The sequence below is a fragment of the Pleurodeles waltl genome, chromosome 4_2, assembly GCF_031143425.1.
Source record: "Pleurodeles waltl isolate 20211129_DDA chromosome 4_2, aPleWal1.hap1.20221129, whole genome shotgun sequence".
Taxonomy (NCBI): domain Eukaryota; kingdom Metazoa; phylum Chordata; class Amphibia; order Caudata; family Salamandridae; genus Pleurodeles; species Pleurodeles waltl.
Window position 1 is genome coordinate 527,548,719 of NC_090443.1, and position 18,619 is coordinate 527,567,337.

The following is an 18,619-nucleotide window of genomic DNA, read 5'->3' on the forward strand; positions in this document are numbered from 1 at the left end:
GAAGCATGGGGATAGAAAATAAACGATGAGGCAAACATGGGAATAAAACTGACAGCAGACTCACTTCCTGGTGAGCTCTTCAATTTCGATGGAAGTTTGGTTCTCTGCAGCAAGTGCTTTCAGCAATAGTTTATATGCCTCTGTGGATGTGTCATTAGCTTCCTTAGCCACATTCTCAATCTCTCGTGCCTCTTGTCTGTGTCTGAAAGTAGAATGAATGTTTCATTAGCCTCACAAGTCAAACTCTTCTCTTTATTTCATCACAGAATCTAATTTTCAGAGCCTGCATGTTCAAGTAACACAGAAATGTAATGCTCACATCAATGTACAACAGAGACTGTGAAGGCCAGCATAGAAAGCTTCCTTAGAGCAACAACTAACCAGTGAATTGTACTAGAGCAGTGTGACTGCACAGGGTAGTGCCCGTCAGCTGTAGCTAATGCAATCATGTTACAAGAAGGGCTTATCATACATCAAACGATGGAGTGCTTTAAGGATAACACTACACCTTAGAATCCAACTCATAAATCTTACCTATCAGCGAGCCTCCGTGCCTCCTCTGCTAGTTGAGTCATGTTATTTGGATCACTGGGAGATTCTGGTGATGTGATGGACTAAAAGAAATAAAGCAATATATGCTCAGAATGTGAACTCTCACCCTCATGCATCAGTCTTGGCAGACCATTTTCAGAATGAAGAGTATAGATGAGAGGGCAAGATGGGAGGAAGGAGAAAGGAAGTACTCTAGGAACTTCTACAACCTCCACAGGCCATTTTGTAATCTTCTATAAACAGCACGAGCTGCATAAGATACTCAGTCTCACTTACACCAAGATGGTAATAGCACAACCAGCCAAATGAATAAAGCTACTTACCTGTAAATGTAGTTTTCCAGAGTTGGTATCTTTCATAGATTCTCATGGGTAGATTATTCCCTTAAGTGGGAGTCTCTTGGTAACATTAACATAGCAGTGCAAGACTGCCTGCCTGGGCCCAAATAGTGCCCCTTTATTAGTACATTTGCTTCATTGTAAAAGGCCCAAACTTTAGCTGATGAGATAAGAGTACTCCTTGTCTAACCCCTCCTAGAGATCTTAACACATCAGATTTCTTAGCATGAGTGCATTATTTAAAAAAAAAATGAAATGTGTGAGGTGAGCCTTTATTTGATGCAAAAGGCAGAAAGCATGTGGATCTATAAAAGATGACAATGCAGGGTAAGGAAAATGTCACTTACCCAGTGTACATCTGTTCGTGGCATTAGTCGCTGCAGATTCACATGCTGTGCACATCCCGCCATCTGGTGTTGGGCTCGGAGTGTTACAAGTTGTTTTATTTCGAAGAAGTCTTTTCGAGTCACGAGACCGAGGGACTCCTCCCATTTCGACTCCATTGCGCATGGGCGTCGACTCCATCTTAGATTGTTTTCCCCGCATAGAGTGAGGTAGGAGTTGTGTATGCTAGTAATAGTGCCCATGCAATGGAGTGAATGCGTATGTACATAATAAAGTTTCAAGTAATCTATTTACAAATGTACAAATGTTTAAGATCTACTTATAAACGGCTACAGGCTCCCGGGGAGGCGGGTGGGCGCATGTGAATCTGCAGCGACTAATGCCACGAACAGATGTACACTGGGTAAGTGACATTTTCCGTTCGATGGCATGTGTAGCTGCAGATACACATGCTGTGCATAGACTAGTAAGCAGTTATCTCCCCAAAAGCGGTGGTTCAGCCTGTAGGAGTTGAAGTAGTTTGAAATAATGTTCTTAGTACAGCTTGACCTACTGTTGCTTGTTGTGCAGTTAGCACATCTACACAGTAGTGCTTGGTAAATGTATGAGGCGTAGACCATATTGCTGCCTTACATATTTCGTTCATTGGAATATTTTCTTAGAAAGGCCATGGTAGCACCTTTCTTTCTGGTTGAGTGTGCCTTTGGTGTAATAGGCAGTTCTCTTTTAGCTTTAAGATAGCAGGTTTGAATGCACCTAACTATCTGTAGGAAGTTGGCTCTGTATGTGCTATTTCAAAGTAAGGAATAGCATGCACAGAGTCAAAGGGTTCCCCTTAGAGGTAAAATAGTGGTAAAAATAGATAATACTAATGCTCTATTTTGTGGTAGTGTGGTCGAGCAGTAGGCTTATCCAAGGAGTAGTGTTAAGCATTTGTTGTACATACACAAGACAATAAATGAGGTACACACACTCAGAGACAAATCCAGCCAATAGGTTTTTATATAGAAAAATATCTTTTCTTAGTTTATTTTAAGAACCACAGGTTCAAATTCTACATGTAATATCTCATTCGAAAGGTATTGCAGGTAAGTACTTTAGGAACTTCAAATCATCAAAATTGCATGTATACTTTTCAAGTTATTGACAAATAGCTGTTTTAAAAGTGGACACTTAGTGCAATTTTCACAGTTCCTGGGGGAGGTAAGTTTTTGTTAGTTTTACCAGGTAAGTAGGACACTTACAGGGTTCAGTTCTTGGTCCAAGGTAGCCCACCGTTGGGGGTTCAGAGCAACCCCAAAGTCACCACACCAGCAGCTCAGGGCCGGTCAGGTGCAGAGTTCAAAGTGGTGCCCAAAACACATAGGCTAGAATGGAGAGAAGGGGGTGCCCCGGTTCCGGTCTGCTTGCAGGTAAGTACCCGCGTCTTCGGAGGGTAGACCAGGGGGGTTTTGTAGGGCACCGGGGGGGACACAAGTCCACACAGAAATTTCACCCTCAGCAGCGCGGGGGCGGCCGGGTGCAGTGTAGGAACAGGCGTCGGGTTCGCAATGTTAGTCTACGAGAGATCTCGGGATCTCTTCAGCGCTGCAGGCAGGCAAGGGGGGGGTTCCTTGGGGAAACCTCCACTTGGGCGAGGGAGAGGGACTCCTGGGGGTCACTCCTCCAGTGAAAGTCCGGTCCTTCAGGTCCTGGGGGCTGCGGGTGCAGGGTCTCTCCCAGGCGTCGGGATTTTAGGTTCAAAGAGTCGCGGTCAGGGGAAGCCTCGGGATTCCCTCTGCAGGCGGCGCTGTGGGGGCTCAGGGGGGACAGGTTTTGGTACTCACAGTATCAGAGTAGTCCTGGGGTCCCTCCTGAGGTGTTGGATCGCCACCAGCCGAGTCGGGGTCGCCGGGTGCAGTGTTGCAAGTCTCACGCTTCTTGCGGGGAGCTTGCAGGGTTCTTTAAAGCTGCTGGAAACAAAGTTGCAGCTTTTCTTGGAGCAGGTCCGCTGTCCTCGGGAGTTTCTTGTTTTTTTCGAAGCAGGGGCAGTCCTCAGAGGATGTCGAGGTCGCTGGTCCCTTTGGAAGGCGTCGCTGGAGCAGGATCTTTGGAAGGCAGGAGACAGGCCGGTGAGTTTCTGGAGCCAAGGCAGTTGTCGTCTTCTGGTCTTCCGCTGCAGGGGTTTTCAGCTGGGCAGTCCTTCTTCTTGTAGTTGCAGGAATCTAATTTTCTAGGGTTCAGGGTAGCCCTTAAATACTAAATTTAAGGGCGTGTTTAGGTCTGGGGGGTTAGTAGCCAATGGCTACTAGCCCTGAGGGTGGGTACACCCTCTTTGTGCCTCCTCCCAAGGGGAGGGGGTCACAATCCTAACCCTATTGGGGGAATCCTCCATCTGCAAGATGGAGGATTTCTAAAAGTTAGAGTCACCTCAGCTCAGGACACCTTAGGGGCTGTCCTGACTGGCCAGTGACTCCTCCTTGTTATTCTCATTATCTTCTCCGGCCTTGCCGCCAAAAGTGGGGCCTGGCCGGAGGGGGCGGGCAACTCCACTAGCTGGAGTGTCCTGCTGGGTTGGCACAAAGGAGGTGAGCCTTTGAGGCTCACCGCCAGGTGTGACAATTCCTGCCTGGGAGAGGTGTTAGCATCTCCACCCAGTGCAGGCTTTGTTACTGGCCTCAGAGTGACAAAGGCACTCTCCCCATGGGGCCAGCAACATGTCTCGGTTTGTGGCAGGCTGCTAAAACTAGTCAGCCTACACAGATAGTCGGTTAAGTTTCAGGGGGCACCTCTAAGGTGCCCTCTGTGGTGTATTTTACAATAAAATGTACACTGGCATCAGTGTGCATTTATTGTGCTGAGAAGTTTGATACCAAACTTCCCAGTTTTCAGTGTAGCCATTATGGTGCTGTGGAGTTCGTGTTTGACAGACTCCCAGACCATATACTCTTATGGCTACCCTGCACTTACAATGTCTAAGGTTTTATTTAGACACTGTAGGGGTACCATGCTCATGCACTGGTACCCTCACCTATGGTATAGTGCACCCTGCCTTAGGGCTGTAAGGCCTGCTAGAGGGGTGTCTTACCTATACTGCATAGGCAGTGAGAGGCTGGCATGGCACCCTGAGGGGAGTGCCATGTCGACTTACTCGTTTTGTCCTCACTAGCACACACAAGCTGGCAAGCAGTGTGTCTGTGCTGAGTGAGAGGTCTCCAGGGTGGCATAAGACATGCTGCAGCCCTTAGAGACCTTCCTTGGCATCAGGGCCCTTGGTACTAGAAGTACCAGTTACAAGGGACTTATCTGGATGCCAGGGTCTGCCAATTGTGGATACAAAAGTACAGGTTAGGGAAAGAACACTGGTGCTGGGGCCTGGTTAGCAGGCCTCAGCACACTTTCAATTGTAAACATAGCATCAGCAAAGGCAAAAAGTCAGGGGGCAACCATGCCAAGGAGGCATTTCCTTACACAACCCCCCCCCAAACGAAAGAGGATGAGACTAACCTTTCCCAAGAGAGTCTTCATTTTCTAAGTGGAAGAACCTGGAAAGGCCATCTGCATTGGCATGGGCAGTCCCAGGTCTGTGTTCCACTATAAAGTCCATTCCCTGTAGGGAGATGGACCACCTCAACAGTTTAGGATTTTCACCTTTCATTTGCATCAGCCATTTGAGAGGTCTGTGGTCAGTTTGAACTAGGAAGTGAGTCCCAAAGAGGTATGGTCTCAGCTTCTTCAGGGACCAAACCACAGCAAAGGCCTCCCTCTCAATGGCACTCCAACGCTGCTCCCTGGGGAGTAACCTCCTGCTAATGAAAGCAACAGGCTGGTCAAGGCCATCATCATTTGTTTGGGACAAAACTGCCCCTATCCCATGTTCAGAGGCATCAGTCTGCACAATGAACTGCTTAGAATAATCTGGAGCTTTGAGAACTGGTGCTGAGCACATTGCCTGTTTCAGGGTGTCAAAGGCCTGTTGGCATTCCACAGTCCAGTTTACTTTCTTGGGCATTTTCTTGGAGGTGAGTTCAGTGAGGGCTGTCACAATGGATCCATATCCCTTCACAAACCTCCTGTAATACCCAGTCAAGCCAAGGAATGCCCTGACTTGAGTCTGGGTTTTTGGAGCTACCCAGTCCAGAATAGTCTGGATCTTGGGTTGGAGTGGCTGAACTTGGCCTCCACCTACAAGGTGTCCCAAATAAACCACAGTTCCCTGCCCTATCTGGCATTTGGATGCCTTGATAGAGAGGCCTGCAGATTGCAGAGCCTTCAAAACCTTCCTCAGGTGGACCAGGTGATCCTGCCAGGTGGAGCTAAAGACAGCAATATCATCAAGATAAGCTGTGCTAAAGGACTCCAAGCCAGCAAGGACTTGATTCACCAACCTTTGGAAGGTGGCAGGGGCATTCTTTAAACCAAAGGGCATAACAGTAAACTGATAATGCCCATCAGGTGTGGAGAATGCTGTCTTTTCTTTTGCTCCAGGTGCCATTTTTATTTGCCAGTACCCTGCTGTCAAGTCAAAGGTACTTAGAAATTTGGCAGCACCTAATTTATCAATGAGCTCATCAGCTCTTGGAATTGGATGGGCATCTGTCTTGGTGACAGAATTGAGCCCTCTGTAGTCCACACAAAACCTCATCTCTTTCTTTCCATCTTTGGTGTGAGGTTTGGGGACTAAGACCACTGGGCTAGCCCAGGGGCTGTCAGAGCGCTCAATTACTCCCAATTCCAGCATCTTGTGGACTTCCACCTTGATGCTTTCCTTAACATGGTCAGACTGTCTAAAGATTTTGTTCTTGACAGGCATGCTGTCTCCTGTGTCCACATCATGGGTACACAGGTGTGTCTGACCAGGGGTTAAGGAGAAGAGTTCAGGAAACTGTTGTAGGACTCTCCTACAATCAGCTTGCTGTTGGCCAGAGAGGGTGTCTGAGTAGATCACTCCATCTACTGTACCATCTTTTGGGTCTGATGACAGAAGATCAGGGAGAGGTTCACTCTCTGCCTCCTGATCCTCATCTGTTACCATCAACAGATTGACATCAGCCCTGTCGTGGAAGAGCTTAAGGCGGTTTACATGGATCACCCTCTTGGGGCTCCTGCTTGTGCCCAGGTCCACCAAGTAGGTGACCTGACTCTTCCTCTCTAGTACTGGGTAAGGGCCACTCCATTTGTCCTGGAGTGCCCTGGGAGCCACAGGCTCCAGAACCCAGACTTTCTGCCCTGGTTGGAACTCAACCAGTGCAGCCTTTTGGTCATACCAAAACTTCTGGAGCTGTTGGCTGGCCTCAAGGTTTTTGGTTGCCTTTTCCATGTACTCTGCCATTCTAGAGCGAAGGCCAAGTACATAGTCCACTATGTCCTGTTTAGGCTCATGGAGAGGTCTCTCCCAGCCTTCTTTAACAAGGGCAAGTGGTCCCCTTACAGGATGACCAAACAGAAGTTCAAAGGGTGAGAATCCTACTCCCTTCTGTGGCACCTCTCTGTAAGCGAAAAGCAGACATGGCAAGAGGACATCCCATCTCCTTTTGAGCTTTTCTGGGAGCCCCATGATCATGCCTTTTAATGTCTTGTTGAATCTCTCAACCAAGCCATTAGTTTGTGGATGGTATGGTGTAGTGAATTTATAAGTCACTCCACACTCATTCCACATGTGCTTTAGGTATGCTGACATGAAGTTGGTACCTCTGTCAGACACCACCTCCTTAGGGAAACCCACTCTGGTAAAGATACCAATGAGGGCCTTGGCTACTGCAGGGGCAGTAGTCGACCTAAGGGGAATAGCTTCAGGATACCTGGTAGCATGATCCACTACTACCAGGATATACATATTTCCTGAGGCTGTGGGAGGTTCCAGTGGACCAACTATGTCCACACCCACTCTTTCAAAGGGAACCCCCACCACTGGAAGTGGAATGAGGGGGGCCTTTGGATGTCCACCTGTCTTACCACTGGCTTGACAGGTGGGGCAGGAGAGGCAAAACTCCTTAACCATGTTGGACATATTGGGCCAGTAGAAGTGGTTGACTAACCTCTCCCACGTCTTGGTTTGTCCCAAATGTCCAGCAAGGGGAATGTCATGGGCCAATGTTAGGATGAACTCTCTGAACAGCTGAGGCACTACCACTCTCCTAGTGGCACCAGGTTTGGGGTCTCTGGCCTCAGTGTACAGGAGTCCATCTTCCCAATAGACCCTATGCGTTCCATTTTTCTTGCCTTTGGACTCTTCAGCAGCTTGCTGCCTAAGGCCTTCAAGAGAGGGACAGGTTTCTTGTCCCTTACACAGCTCCTCCCTGGAGGGTCCCCCTGGGCCTAAGAGCTCAACCTGGTAAGGTTCAAGCTCCAAAGGCTCAGTTCCCTCAGAGGGCAGAACTTCTTCCTGAGAAGAGAGGTTCCCTTTCTTTTGCTGTGTTGCAGTTGGTTTCCCAACTGACTTTCCTGTTCTCTTGGTAGGCTGGGCCATTTTTCCAGACTCCAGCTCTACTTTTTCACCCTGTGCCTTGCATTGTGCTCTTGTTTTCACACACACCAGTTCAGGGATACCCAGCATTGCTGCATGGGTTTTTAGTTCTACCTCAGCCCATGCTGAGGACTCCAGGTCATTTCCAAGCAGACAGTCCACTGGGATATTTGAGGAGACCACCACCTGTTTCAGGCCATTGACCCCTCCCCATTCTAAAGTAACCATCGCCATGGGATGTACTTTTCTCTGATTGTCAGCGTTGGTGACTGTGTAAGTTTTTCCAGTCAGGTATTGGCCAGGGGAAACCAGTTTCTCTGTCACCATGGTGACACTGGCACCTGTATCCCTCAGGCCCTCTATTCTAGTCCCATTAATTAAGAGTTGCTGTCTGTATTTTTGCATGTTAGGCGGCCAGACAGCTAGTGTGGCTAAATCCACCCCACCCTCAGAAACTAGAGTAGCTTCAGTGTGGACCCTGATTTGCTCTGGGCACACTGTTGATCCCACTTGGAGACTAGCCATACCAGTGTTACCTGGATGGGAGTTTGGAGTGGAACCTTTCTTGGGACAGGCCTTGTCTCCAGTTTGGTGTCCATGCTGTTTACAGCTATGACACCAGGCCTTTTTGGGATCAAAGTTTTTACCCTTGTACCCATTGTTTTGTGAAGAGGCTCTGGGCCCACCCTCCTGTGCAGGTTTTTGGGGGCCTGTAGAAGACTCTTTACTATTTTTAGTTTTGGTTGTCTCATCACCCTTCTGCTGGGGAGTCTTTGTGACCCCTTTCTTTTGGTCACCCCCTGTTGAAGTCTTGGACACCCTTGTCTTGACCCAATGGTCCGCCTTCTTTCCCAATTCTTGGGGAGAAATTGGTCCTAGGTCTACCAGATGCTGATGCAGTTTATCATTGAAACAATTACTTAACAGGTGTTCTTTCACAAATAAATTGTACAGCCCATCATAATTACTTACACCACTGCCTTGAATCCAACCATCTAGTGTTTTCACTGAGTAGTCAACAAAGTCAACCCAGGTCTGGCTCGAGGATTTTTGAGCCCCCCTGAACCTAATCCTGTACTCCTCAGTGGAGAATCCAAAGCCCTCAATCAGGGTACCCTTCATGAGGTCATAAGATTCTGCATCTTGTCCAGAGAGTGTGAGGAGTCTATCCCTACACTTTCCTGTGAACATTTCCCAAAGGAGAGCACCCCAGTGAGATCTGTTCACTTTTCTGGTTACACAAGCCCTCTCAAAAGCTGTGAACCATTTGGTGATGTCATCACCATCTTCATATTTAGTTACAATCCCTTTGGGGATTTTCAACATGTCAGGAGAATCTCTGACCCTATTTATGTTGCTGCCACCATTGATGGGTCCTAGGCCCATCTCTTGTCTTTCCCTCTCTATGGCTAGGATCTGTCTTTCCAAAGCCAATCTTTTGGCCATCCTGGCTAACTGGATGTCCTCTTCACTGGAGTTATCCTCAGTGATTTCAGAGTTGTTGGTCCCTCCTGTGAGGGAACCAGCATCTCTGACTATTATTTGTGGAGTCAGGGCTTGAGAAGCCCTGCTCTCCCTAAGTAGGACTGGAGGGGGGGAATTTCCCTCCAAGTCACTATCTTCATCCTCTGAGTTGCCATCCTCAGAGGGGTTGGCCTTTTCAAACTCTGCCAAAAGCTCCTGGAGCTGTACTTTGGTAGGTTTGGGGCCCATTGCTATTTTCTTTAGTTTACAGAGTGACCTTAGCTCTCTCATCTGTAGATGGAGGTAAGGTGTGGTGTCGAGTTCCACCACATTCACATCTGTGCTAGACATTATGCTTCTAAAAGTTGGAATACTTTTTAAGAAACTAAAACTGGTTCTAGAATCTAATTCAAACTTTTACCAAACTTTTAAACTTTAAAAGAAATGCTAAACAGGATCTAACACAAGGCCCTAGCAGGTCTTTTAAGAATTTAGAAAACTTTTCAAATTGCAAAAATCAATTTCTAATGACAATTTTGGAATTTGTCGTGTGATCAGGTATTGGCTGAGTAGTCCAGCAAATGCAAAGTCTTGTACCCCACCGCTGATCCACCAATGTAGGAAGTTGGCTCTGTATGTGCTATTTCAAAGTAAGGAATAGCATGCACAGAGTCCAAGGGTTCCCCTTAGAGGTAAAATAGTGGTAAAAATAGATAATACTAATGCTCTATTTTGTGGTAGTGTGGTCGAGCAGTAGGCTTATCCAAGGAGTAGTGTTAAGCATTTGTTGTACATACACAAGACAATAAATGAGGTACACACACTCAGAGACAAATCCAGCCAATAGGTTTTTATATAGAAAAATATCTTTTCTTAGTTTATTTTAAGAACCACAGGTTCAAATTCTACATGTAATATCTCATTCGAAAGGTATTGCAGGTAAGTACTTTAGGAACTTCAAATCATCAAAATTGCATGTATACTTTTCAAGTTATTGACAAATAGCTGTTTTAAAAGTGGACACTTAGTGCAATTTTCACAGTTCCTGGGGGAGGTAAGTTTTTGTTAGTTTTACCAGGTAAGTAGGACACTTACAGGGTTCAGTTCTTGGTCCAAGGTAGCCCACCGTTGGGGGTTCAGAGCAACCCCAAAGTCACCACACCAGCAGCTCAGGGCCGGTCAGGTGCAGAGTTCAAAGTGGTGCCCAAAACACATAGGCTAGAATGGAGAGAAGGGGGTGCCCCGGTTCCGGTCTGCTTGCAGGTAAGTACCCGCGTCTTCGGAGGGTAGACCAGGGGGGTTTTGTAGGGCACCGGGGGGGACACAAGTCCACACAGAAATTTCACCCTCAGCAGCGCGGGGGCGGCCGGGTGCAGTGTAGGAACAGGCGTCGGGTTCGCAATGTTAGTCTACGAGAGATCTCGGGATCTCTTCAGCGCTGCAGGCAGGCAAGGGGGGGGTTCCTTGGGGAAACCTCCACTTGGGCGAGGGAGAGGGACTCCTGGGGGTCACTCCTCCAGTGAAAGTCCGGTCCTTCAGGTCCTGGGGGCTGCGGGTGCAGGGTCTCTCCCAGGCGTCGGGATTTTAGGTTCAAAGAGTCGCGGTCAGGGGAAGCCTCGGGATTCCCTCTGCAGGCGGCGCTGTGGGGGCTCAGGGGGGACAGGTTTTGGTACTCACAGTATCAGAGTAGTCCTGGGGTCCCTCCTGAGGTGTTGGATCGCCACCAGCCGAGTCGGGGTCGCCGGGTGCAGTGTTGCAAGTCTCACGCTTCTTGCGGGGAGCTTGCAGGGTTCTTTAAAGCTGCTGGAAACAAAGTTGCAGCTTTTCTTGGAGCAGGTCCGCTGTCCTCGGGAGTTTCTTGTTTTTTTCGAAGCAGGGGCAGTCCTCAGAGGATGTCGAGGTCGCTGGTCCCTTTGGAAGGCGTCGCTGGAGCAGGATCTTTGGAAGGCAGGAGACAGGCCGGTGAGTTTCTGGAGCCAAGGCAGTTGTCGTCTTCTGGTCTTCCGCTGCAGGGGTTTTCAGCTGGGCAGTCCTTCTTCTTGTAGTTGCAGGAATCTAATTTTCTAGGGTTCAGGGTAGCCCTTAAATACTAAATTTAAGGGCGTGTTTAGGTCTGGGGGGTTAGTAGCCAATGGCTACTAGCCCTGAGGGTGGGTACACCCTCTTTGTGCCTCCTCCCAAGGGGAGGGGGTCACAATCCTAACCCTATTGGGGGAATCCTCCATCTGCAAGATGGAGGATTTCTAAAAGTTAGAGTCACCTCAGCTCAGGACACCTTAGGGGCTGTCCTGACTGGCCAGTGACTCCTCCTTGTTATTCTCATTATCTTCTCCGGCCTTGCCGCCAAAAGTGGGGCCTGGCCGGAGGGGGCGGGCAACTCCACTAGCTGGAGTGTCCTGCTGGGTTGGCACAAAGGAGGTGAGCCTTTGAGGCTCACCGCCAGGTGTGACAATTCCTGCCTGGGAGAGGTGTTAGCATCTCCACCCAGTGCAGGCTTTGTTACTGGCCTCAGAGTGACAAAGGCACTCTCCCCATGGGGCCAGCAACATGTCTCGGTTTGTGGCAGGCTGCTAAAACTAGTCAGCCTACACAGATAGTCGGTTAAGTTTCAGGGGGCACCTCTAAGGTGCCCTCTGTGGTGTATTTTACAATAAAATGTACACTGGCATCAGTGTGCATTTATTGTGCTGAGAAGTTTGATACCAAACTTCCCAGTTTTCAGTGTAGCCATTATGGTGCTGTGGAGTTCGTGTTTGACAGACTCCCAGACCATATACTCTTATGGCTACCCTGCACTTACAATGTCTAAGGTTTTATTTAGACACTGTAGGGGTACCATGCTCATGCACTGGTACCCTCACCTATGGTATAGTGCACCCTGCCTTAGGGCTGTAAGGCCTGCTAGAGGGGTGTCTTACCTATACTGCATAGGCAGTGAGAGGCTGGCATGGCACCCTGAGGGGAGTGCCATGTCGACTTACTCGTTTTGTCCTCACTAGCACACACAAGCTGGCAAGCAGTGTGTCTGTGCTGAGTGAGAGGTCTCCAGGGTGGCATAAGACATGCTGCAGCCCTTAGAGACCTTCCTTGGCATCAGGGCCCTTGGTACTAGAAGTACCAGTTACAAGGGACTTATCTGGATGCCAGGGTCTGCCAATTGTGGATACAAAAGTACAGGTTAGGGAAAGAACACTGGTGCTGGGGCCTGGTTAGCAGGCCTCAGCACACTTTCAATTGTAAACATAGCATCAGCAAAGGCAAAAAGTCAGGGGGCAACCATGCCAAGGAGGCATTTCCTTACACTATCCATTTAGCAATGACTTGTTTTGAAATTGGATTTCCTGTATGAGGTTTTTGAAAGGCGATAAATAGTTGTTTTGTCTTTCAAATTAGTTTTGTTCTGTCAATGTAGTACATTAGTGCTCTTTTGATGTCTAATGTATGTAGTGCTCTTTAAGCTACAGAATCTGGCTGTGGGAAGAACACTGGTAATTCTACCGTTTGATTCAAGTGGAACGGTGAGATTACTTTTGGTAAAAATTTGGGATTTGTTCGTAGAACAACTTTATTTTTGTGTATTTGAATAAATGGTTCTTGAATAGTAAACGCTTGAATTTCACTCACTCTTCTTAGAGATGTGATGGCAATTAAAAATGCAACTTTCCACGTTAAGTATTGCATTTCACAAGAGTGCATGGGCTCAAAAGGTGGGCCCATGAGTCGTGTTAAGACAATGTTGAGGTTCCATGAAGGAACTGGTGGCGTTCTTGGTGGTATAATTCTCTTTAGGCCTTCCATAAACGCTTTTATGACTGGTATCCTAAATAATGAAGTTGAGTGCGTAATTTGCAGGTGTAGGAAGTTGGCTCTGTATGCACTATTTCAACGTAAGGAATAGTATGCACAGAGTCCAAGGGTTCCCCTTAGAGGTAAGATAGTGGCAAAAAGAGATAATACTAATGCTCTATTTTGTGGTAGTGTGGTCGAGCAGTAGGCTTATCAAAGGAGTAGTGTTAAGCATTTGTTGTACATACACACAGGCAATAAATGAGGAACACGCACTCCGAGACAAATCCAGGCCAATAGGTTTTGGGCGGAGGAGAGGGTGGTGGGGTAACTCTTTTCACCACTTTTGGTTGTGGTGTCTGTTCCGTCTGGAACTCCAACCTTCTCTTTCTCCTAATGGGGGGAAGGGTGCTTATTTTTCCTGTCCCCTGCTGTATGAAGATACGCTTTTGCGTATGGTCCACATCAGTTGCTTGCAGCTCTTCCTCAAACCTATGCTTCTGCATTTGGGAGGTTAGCGAGTGCTCTTCTGTATAAGAGCCTGAAGCTGGGTCGCTTGCAGTTTGTTTCGGCATCGAAACCCTGTCTGCGTGTTTTTTCGGCTCCGAGGTGACTCTTTTCTTTTTCGGGGCCGAAACCTCTCGGCGTCGATCTGTTTCGGTGCCGCTGTCTCGGCGTCGAGCCGTGTCGGCACCGGCATCTCGGTGTCGAGGCTTGTCTCCAGCACTTTCTCGGTCACGAGAAGGCTGCGTGCCGGTGTCTCGACCGGAGTCGGACGATCTCGGCACTGTTTGGGCCTTTTCCGGTGCCGACGGGCGGTCACCGAATTTATGGGTGGAGCCATGGCCTGGTGGCAGTGGCGTCCCCTGGGCCTTGTAAATGTTCTTCTGAGTGGATTTCGACGTCTTACTCACGGTTTGTGTATCGTCGAATCCTTCGGAGTCTGAGTCTTGGATCGAGAAGGTACCTTCTTCTTCCTGTTCCTCGAACTCCCGTTGGGCTGTCGGTGCGGACGCCATCTGAAGTCTTCTGGCTCGACGGTCTCGGAGTGTTTTTCGGGACCGGAACGCACGACAGGCCTCGCAGGTGTCTTCGCTGTGCTCAGGTGACAGGCACAGGTTGCAGACCAAGTGTTGGTCTGTGTAAGGGTACTTATTGTGGCATTTGGGGCAGAAACGGAACGGGGTCCGTTCCATCGGCGTTCTTCAGCACGCGGTCGGGCCGACCAGGCCCCGACGGAGGATCGAAAAACTACCCCGAAGGGCACCGGAGCTCTTCGATCTTCGATGCGGTGTGGAATCAAAGTACGCCGATCCCGAACGCAACAATACCGACGAAAATCTTCCGAAATTAGATAATTTTCCGTTCCGAAACTCGGAGCGACAGGAACACGTCCGAACCCGATGGCGGAAAAAAAACAATCGAAGATGGAGTCGACGCCCATGCGCAATGGAGACAAAAGGAGGAGTCACTCGGTCCCGTGACTCAAAAGACTTCTTCGAAGAAAAACAACTTGTAACACTCCGGCCCAACACCAGATGGCGCTCATGCATACCATGTGTATCTACAGCGACAGATGCCATCGAACATATATTTTCTTAGTTTATTTTAAGAACCACAGGTTCAAATTCTACATGTAATATCTCATTTGAAAGGTATTGCAGGTAAGTACTTTAGGAACATTGAATAATCACAGTAACATATATACTTTTTTCATAAAACACAATAAGCTGTTTTAAAAGTGGACACAGTGCAATTTTCACAGTTCCTGGGGGAGGTAAAGTATTGTTAGTTTTTGCAGGTAAGTAAACCACCTACGGGGTTAAGATTGGGGTCCAAGGTAGCCCACCGTTGGGGGTTCAGAGCAACCCCAAAGTCACCACACCAGCAGCTCAGGGCCGGTCAGGTGCAGAGTTCAAAGTGGTGCCCAAAACGCATAGGCTTCAATGGAGAGAAGGGGGTGCCCCGGTTCCAGTCTGCCAGCAGGTAAGTACCCGCGTCTTCGGAGGGCAGACCAGGGGGGTTTTGTAGGGCACCGGGGGGGACACAAGTCCACACAGAAAGTACACCCTCAGCAGCACGGGGGCGGCCGGGTGCAGTGTGCAACCAAGCGTCAGGTTTGTAATAGGTTTCAATGGGAGACCAAGGGGTCTCTTCAGCGGTGCAGGCAGGCAAGGGGGGGGCTCCTCGGGGTAGCCACCACCTGGGCAAGGGAGAGGGCCTCCTGGGGGTCACTCCTGCACTGAAGTTCCGATCCTTCAGGTGCTGGGGGCTGCGGGTGCAGGGTCTTTTCCAGCCGTCGTGATTTTAGAGTCAGGCAGTCGCGGTCACGGGGAGCCTCGGGATTCCCTCTGCAGGCTTCGCTGTAGGGGCTCAGGGGGGACAACTTTGGTTACTCACAGTCTCGGAGTCGCCGGAGGGTCCTCCCTGAGGTGTTGTTTCTCCACCAGTCGAGTCGGGGTCGCCGGGTGCAGTGTTGCAAGTCTCACGCTTCTTGCGGGGATTGCAGGGGTCTTTAAATCTGCTCCTCTGAAACAAAGTTGCAGTCTTTTTGGAACAGGGCCGCTGTCCTCGGGAGTTTCTTGTTCCTCTTGAAGCAGGGCAGTCCTCTGAGGATTCAGAGGTCGCTGGTCCTGGAGAAAGCGTCGCTGGAGCAGGTTTCTTTAGAAGGCAGGAGACAGGCCGGTAGGACTGGGGCCAAAGCAGTTGGTGTCTTCTTTCTTCTTCTGCAGGGGTTTTCAGCTCAGCAGTCTTCTTCTTCGGTAAGTTGCAGGAATCTCCATTCTTAGGTTCAGGGGAGCCCTTAAATACTAAATTTAAGGGCGTGTTTAGGTCTGGGGGGTTAGTAGCCAATGGCTACTAGCCCTGAGGGTGGGTACACCCTCTTTGTGCCTCCTCCCAATGGGAGGGGGTCACATTCCTATCCCTATTGGGGGAGTCCTCCTTCTGCAAGATGGAGGATTTCTAAAAGTCAGAGTCACCTCAGCTCAGGTACCTTAGGGGCTGTCCTGACTGGCCAGTGACGACTCCTTGTTTTTCTCATTATCTCTCCTGGACTTGCCGCCAAACGTGGGGGCTGTGTCCAGGGGGCGGGCATCTCCACTAGCTGGAGTGCCCTGGGGCATTGTAACACGAAGCTTGAGCCTTTGAAGCTCACTGCTAGGTGTTACAGTTCCTGCAGGGGGGAGGTGTGAAGCACCTCCACCCAGAGCAGGCTTTGTTTCTGTCCTCAGAGAGCACAAAGGCTCTCACCACATGGGGTCAGAAACTCGTCTCTCAGCAGCAGGCTGGCACAGACCAGTCAGTCCTGCACTGAACAATTGGGTAAAATACAGGGTGCATCTCTAAGATGCCCTCTGTGTGCATTTTTTAATAAATCCAACACTGGCATCAGTGTGGGTTTATTATTCTGAGAAGTTTGATACTAAACTTCCCAGTATTCAGTGTAGCCATTATGGAGCTGTGGAGTTAGTTTTTGACAGACTCCCAGACCATATATTCTTATGGCTACCCTGCACTTACAATGTCTAAGGTTTTGCTTAGACACTGTAGGCGCATAGTGCTCATGCACCTATGCCCTCACCTGTGGTATAGTGCACCCTGCCTTAGGGCTGTAAGGCCTGCTAGAGGGGTGACTTACCTATGCCACAGGCAGTGTGAGGTTGGCATGGCACCCTGAGGAGAGTGCCATGTCGACTTAGTCATTTTCTCCCCACCAGCACACACAAGCTGGCAAGCAGTGTGTCTGTGCTGAGTGAGGGGTTCCTAGGGTGGCATAAAACATGCTGCAGCCCTTAGAGACCTTCCCTGGCATCAGGGCCCTTGGTACCAGTTACAAGGGACTTACCTGGGTGCCAGGGTTGTGCCAATTGTGGAAACAACTGTACATTTTAGGTGAAAGAACACTAGTGCTGGGGCCTGGTTAGCAGGGTCCCAGCACACTCCTCAATCAAGTCAGCATCAGTATCAGGGAAAAAGTGGGGGGTAACTGCAACAGGGAGCCATTTCTTTACACAAGCCCCCCCCAGCCCACAGGCCAGGAGACTCAGCCAAAGCTGGGAGAGTCTTCCTAGTTTGTCAGGCGAGGAAGAGTAGAGGAAATAGGCTGGTTTGTTGCAGGGCCTACTCTGCCTTACATCCTCCTGTTCAGGTCATTCCCTCTGGGGAACTGACCCACTTCCACAGTGATAGGACCTAGTCTGAATTGCCTCTTGTCTGTGCTTTTAATGTCTTCACCCATTCTCTCAATTTTGGGGTTAGAGGTATCCACCTCTGCTAATCTTATCTTAGCCAGGGTCACCCCTAGCTTACCCAAAGAGGTTACCCAGAGCTGGAGTAACCCCACCATGACCAACAGGGTCAGGGGGCCTAACTTGCTATTTGGCATGGGGTCTGACCACCATGCCAAGGATAGTGCAGCCATAAAGGCTAACACCCAGCAGAGGCCACTGACAGCTGTCAGTGCCCAGAACCACACCTTTAGCTCTTCACCTACAAGGGAAGGGGCTAAGTTACAGGCTTCTTTGGGTTCAGGGTGCCTGTCTGCTGTATTAGAGTGGGGGGCTACCACATCTTGTAGTAAACACCCTTCTTCCACTCTTTCTTCTGTTAGCTGAGGAGCCACCAACTCAGGCTTAACAGTTGCCTGACTAGCCAGGACTTCTTGAGGGTCAGGTTGGACTTTATCAGTGCCACTGGTGGAGTTCTCCCCTACTGGAGCAGAATCTCCTTGGCTTGCTGGAACCTTGGCTAAAGGTTGTCCACCTTTCCTACTCTGTTTTCTTTTCTTTTTCTTCTGGGGCCTACTTGCAGTTACTGCAGGGGTAGCACCTTCAGAATCCTTGGGAGAGGACTGGCACTGGACCAGTTCCTCTCTTGGGCTCTGACTAACCTCTGGGTAGTCATTTCCAAGGAGACAATCAAGGGGGAGGTCTGTACTGACTACCACCCTTCTCCAGCTAAAAGTCCCACCCACTTCTATGGGCACAAAAGCCACAGGCCTATCAGTGACCCTGTCTGGGCTAACTCTTACTCTAGCCATCTCACCTGGGATGTACTGGTTTGAGAACACCATTCTGTCATGCACCATAGTGTGACTGGCACAAGTGTCTCTCAGGGCAGTGGCTGGGATTCCATTCACCAGTAGGTGGTGGAAGTGTCTACTTCCCTCTGGAATCTCCAACTCACCTGTTGGGCCCTTTTTCCAGTTGAAGGCTATGAAGGCCTCCTCATCTGAGGAGTCATCCCCAATGGCTACACTGGTCACCCCTGGGATTTTGCTAGGGGTTTTGTTTTTGGGACAAGAAGTGTCCTTGGTGTGGTGCCCTGTCTGTCTACAGTTTTGGCACCATGCCTTAGTGGCATCCCAGTTCTTACCCTGGTACCCACCTTTGTTTTGGGTTGTGTCTCGGGGCCCACCCACCTGGTCTGGTGTTTGGGGGCCTACAGAGGACTCTTTTTCTTTGTTTCTAGTGTCACCCACTTTCTCCCGGGGAGGCTTTGTAACCCCTTTCTTTTGGTCACCCCTCGTGAGGAAATGCCTCCTTGGCATGGTTACCCCCTGACTTTTTGCCTTTGCTGATGCTATGTTTTGAATTGAAAGTGTGCTGAGGCCTGCTAACCAGGCCCCAGCACCAGTGTTCTTTCCCTAACCTGTACTTTTGATTCCACAATTGGCACACCCTGGCAC

General features: G+C 49.3%; 1 protein-coding gene across 1 annotated transcript in view; it reads right to left on the reverse strand.

Moving 5' to 3' along the window:
• The window catches only part of LAMC1 (laminin subunit gamma 1), a 657,035-nt gene that overhangs the window by 102,875 nt on the left and 535,541 nt on the right, over window positions 1–18,619 (reverse strand). The window contains exons 20-21 of the mRNA XM_069232049.1: window positions 535–614; window positions 65–202 (exon numbers count right to left, since the gene is read on the reverse strand). Of these exons, the coding sequence (XP_069088150.1) occupies window positions 65–202; window positions 535–614 (218 nt within the window). The remainder of the gene's footprint in view (window positions 1–64; window positions 203–534; window positions 615–18,619) is intronic.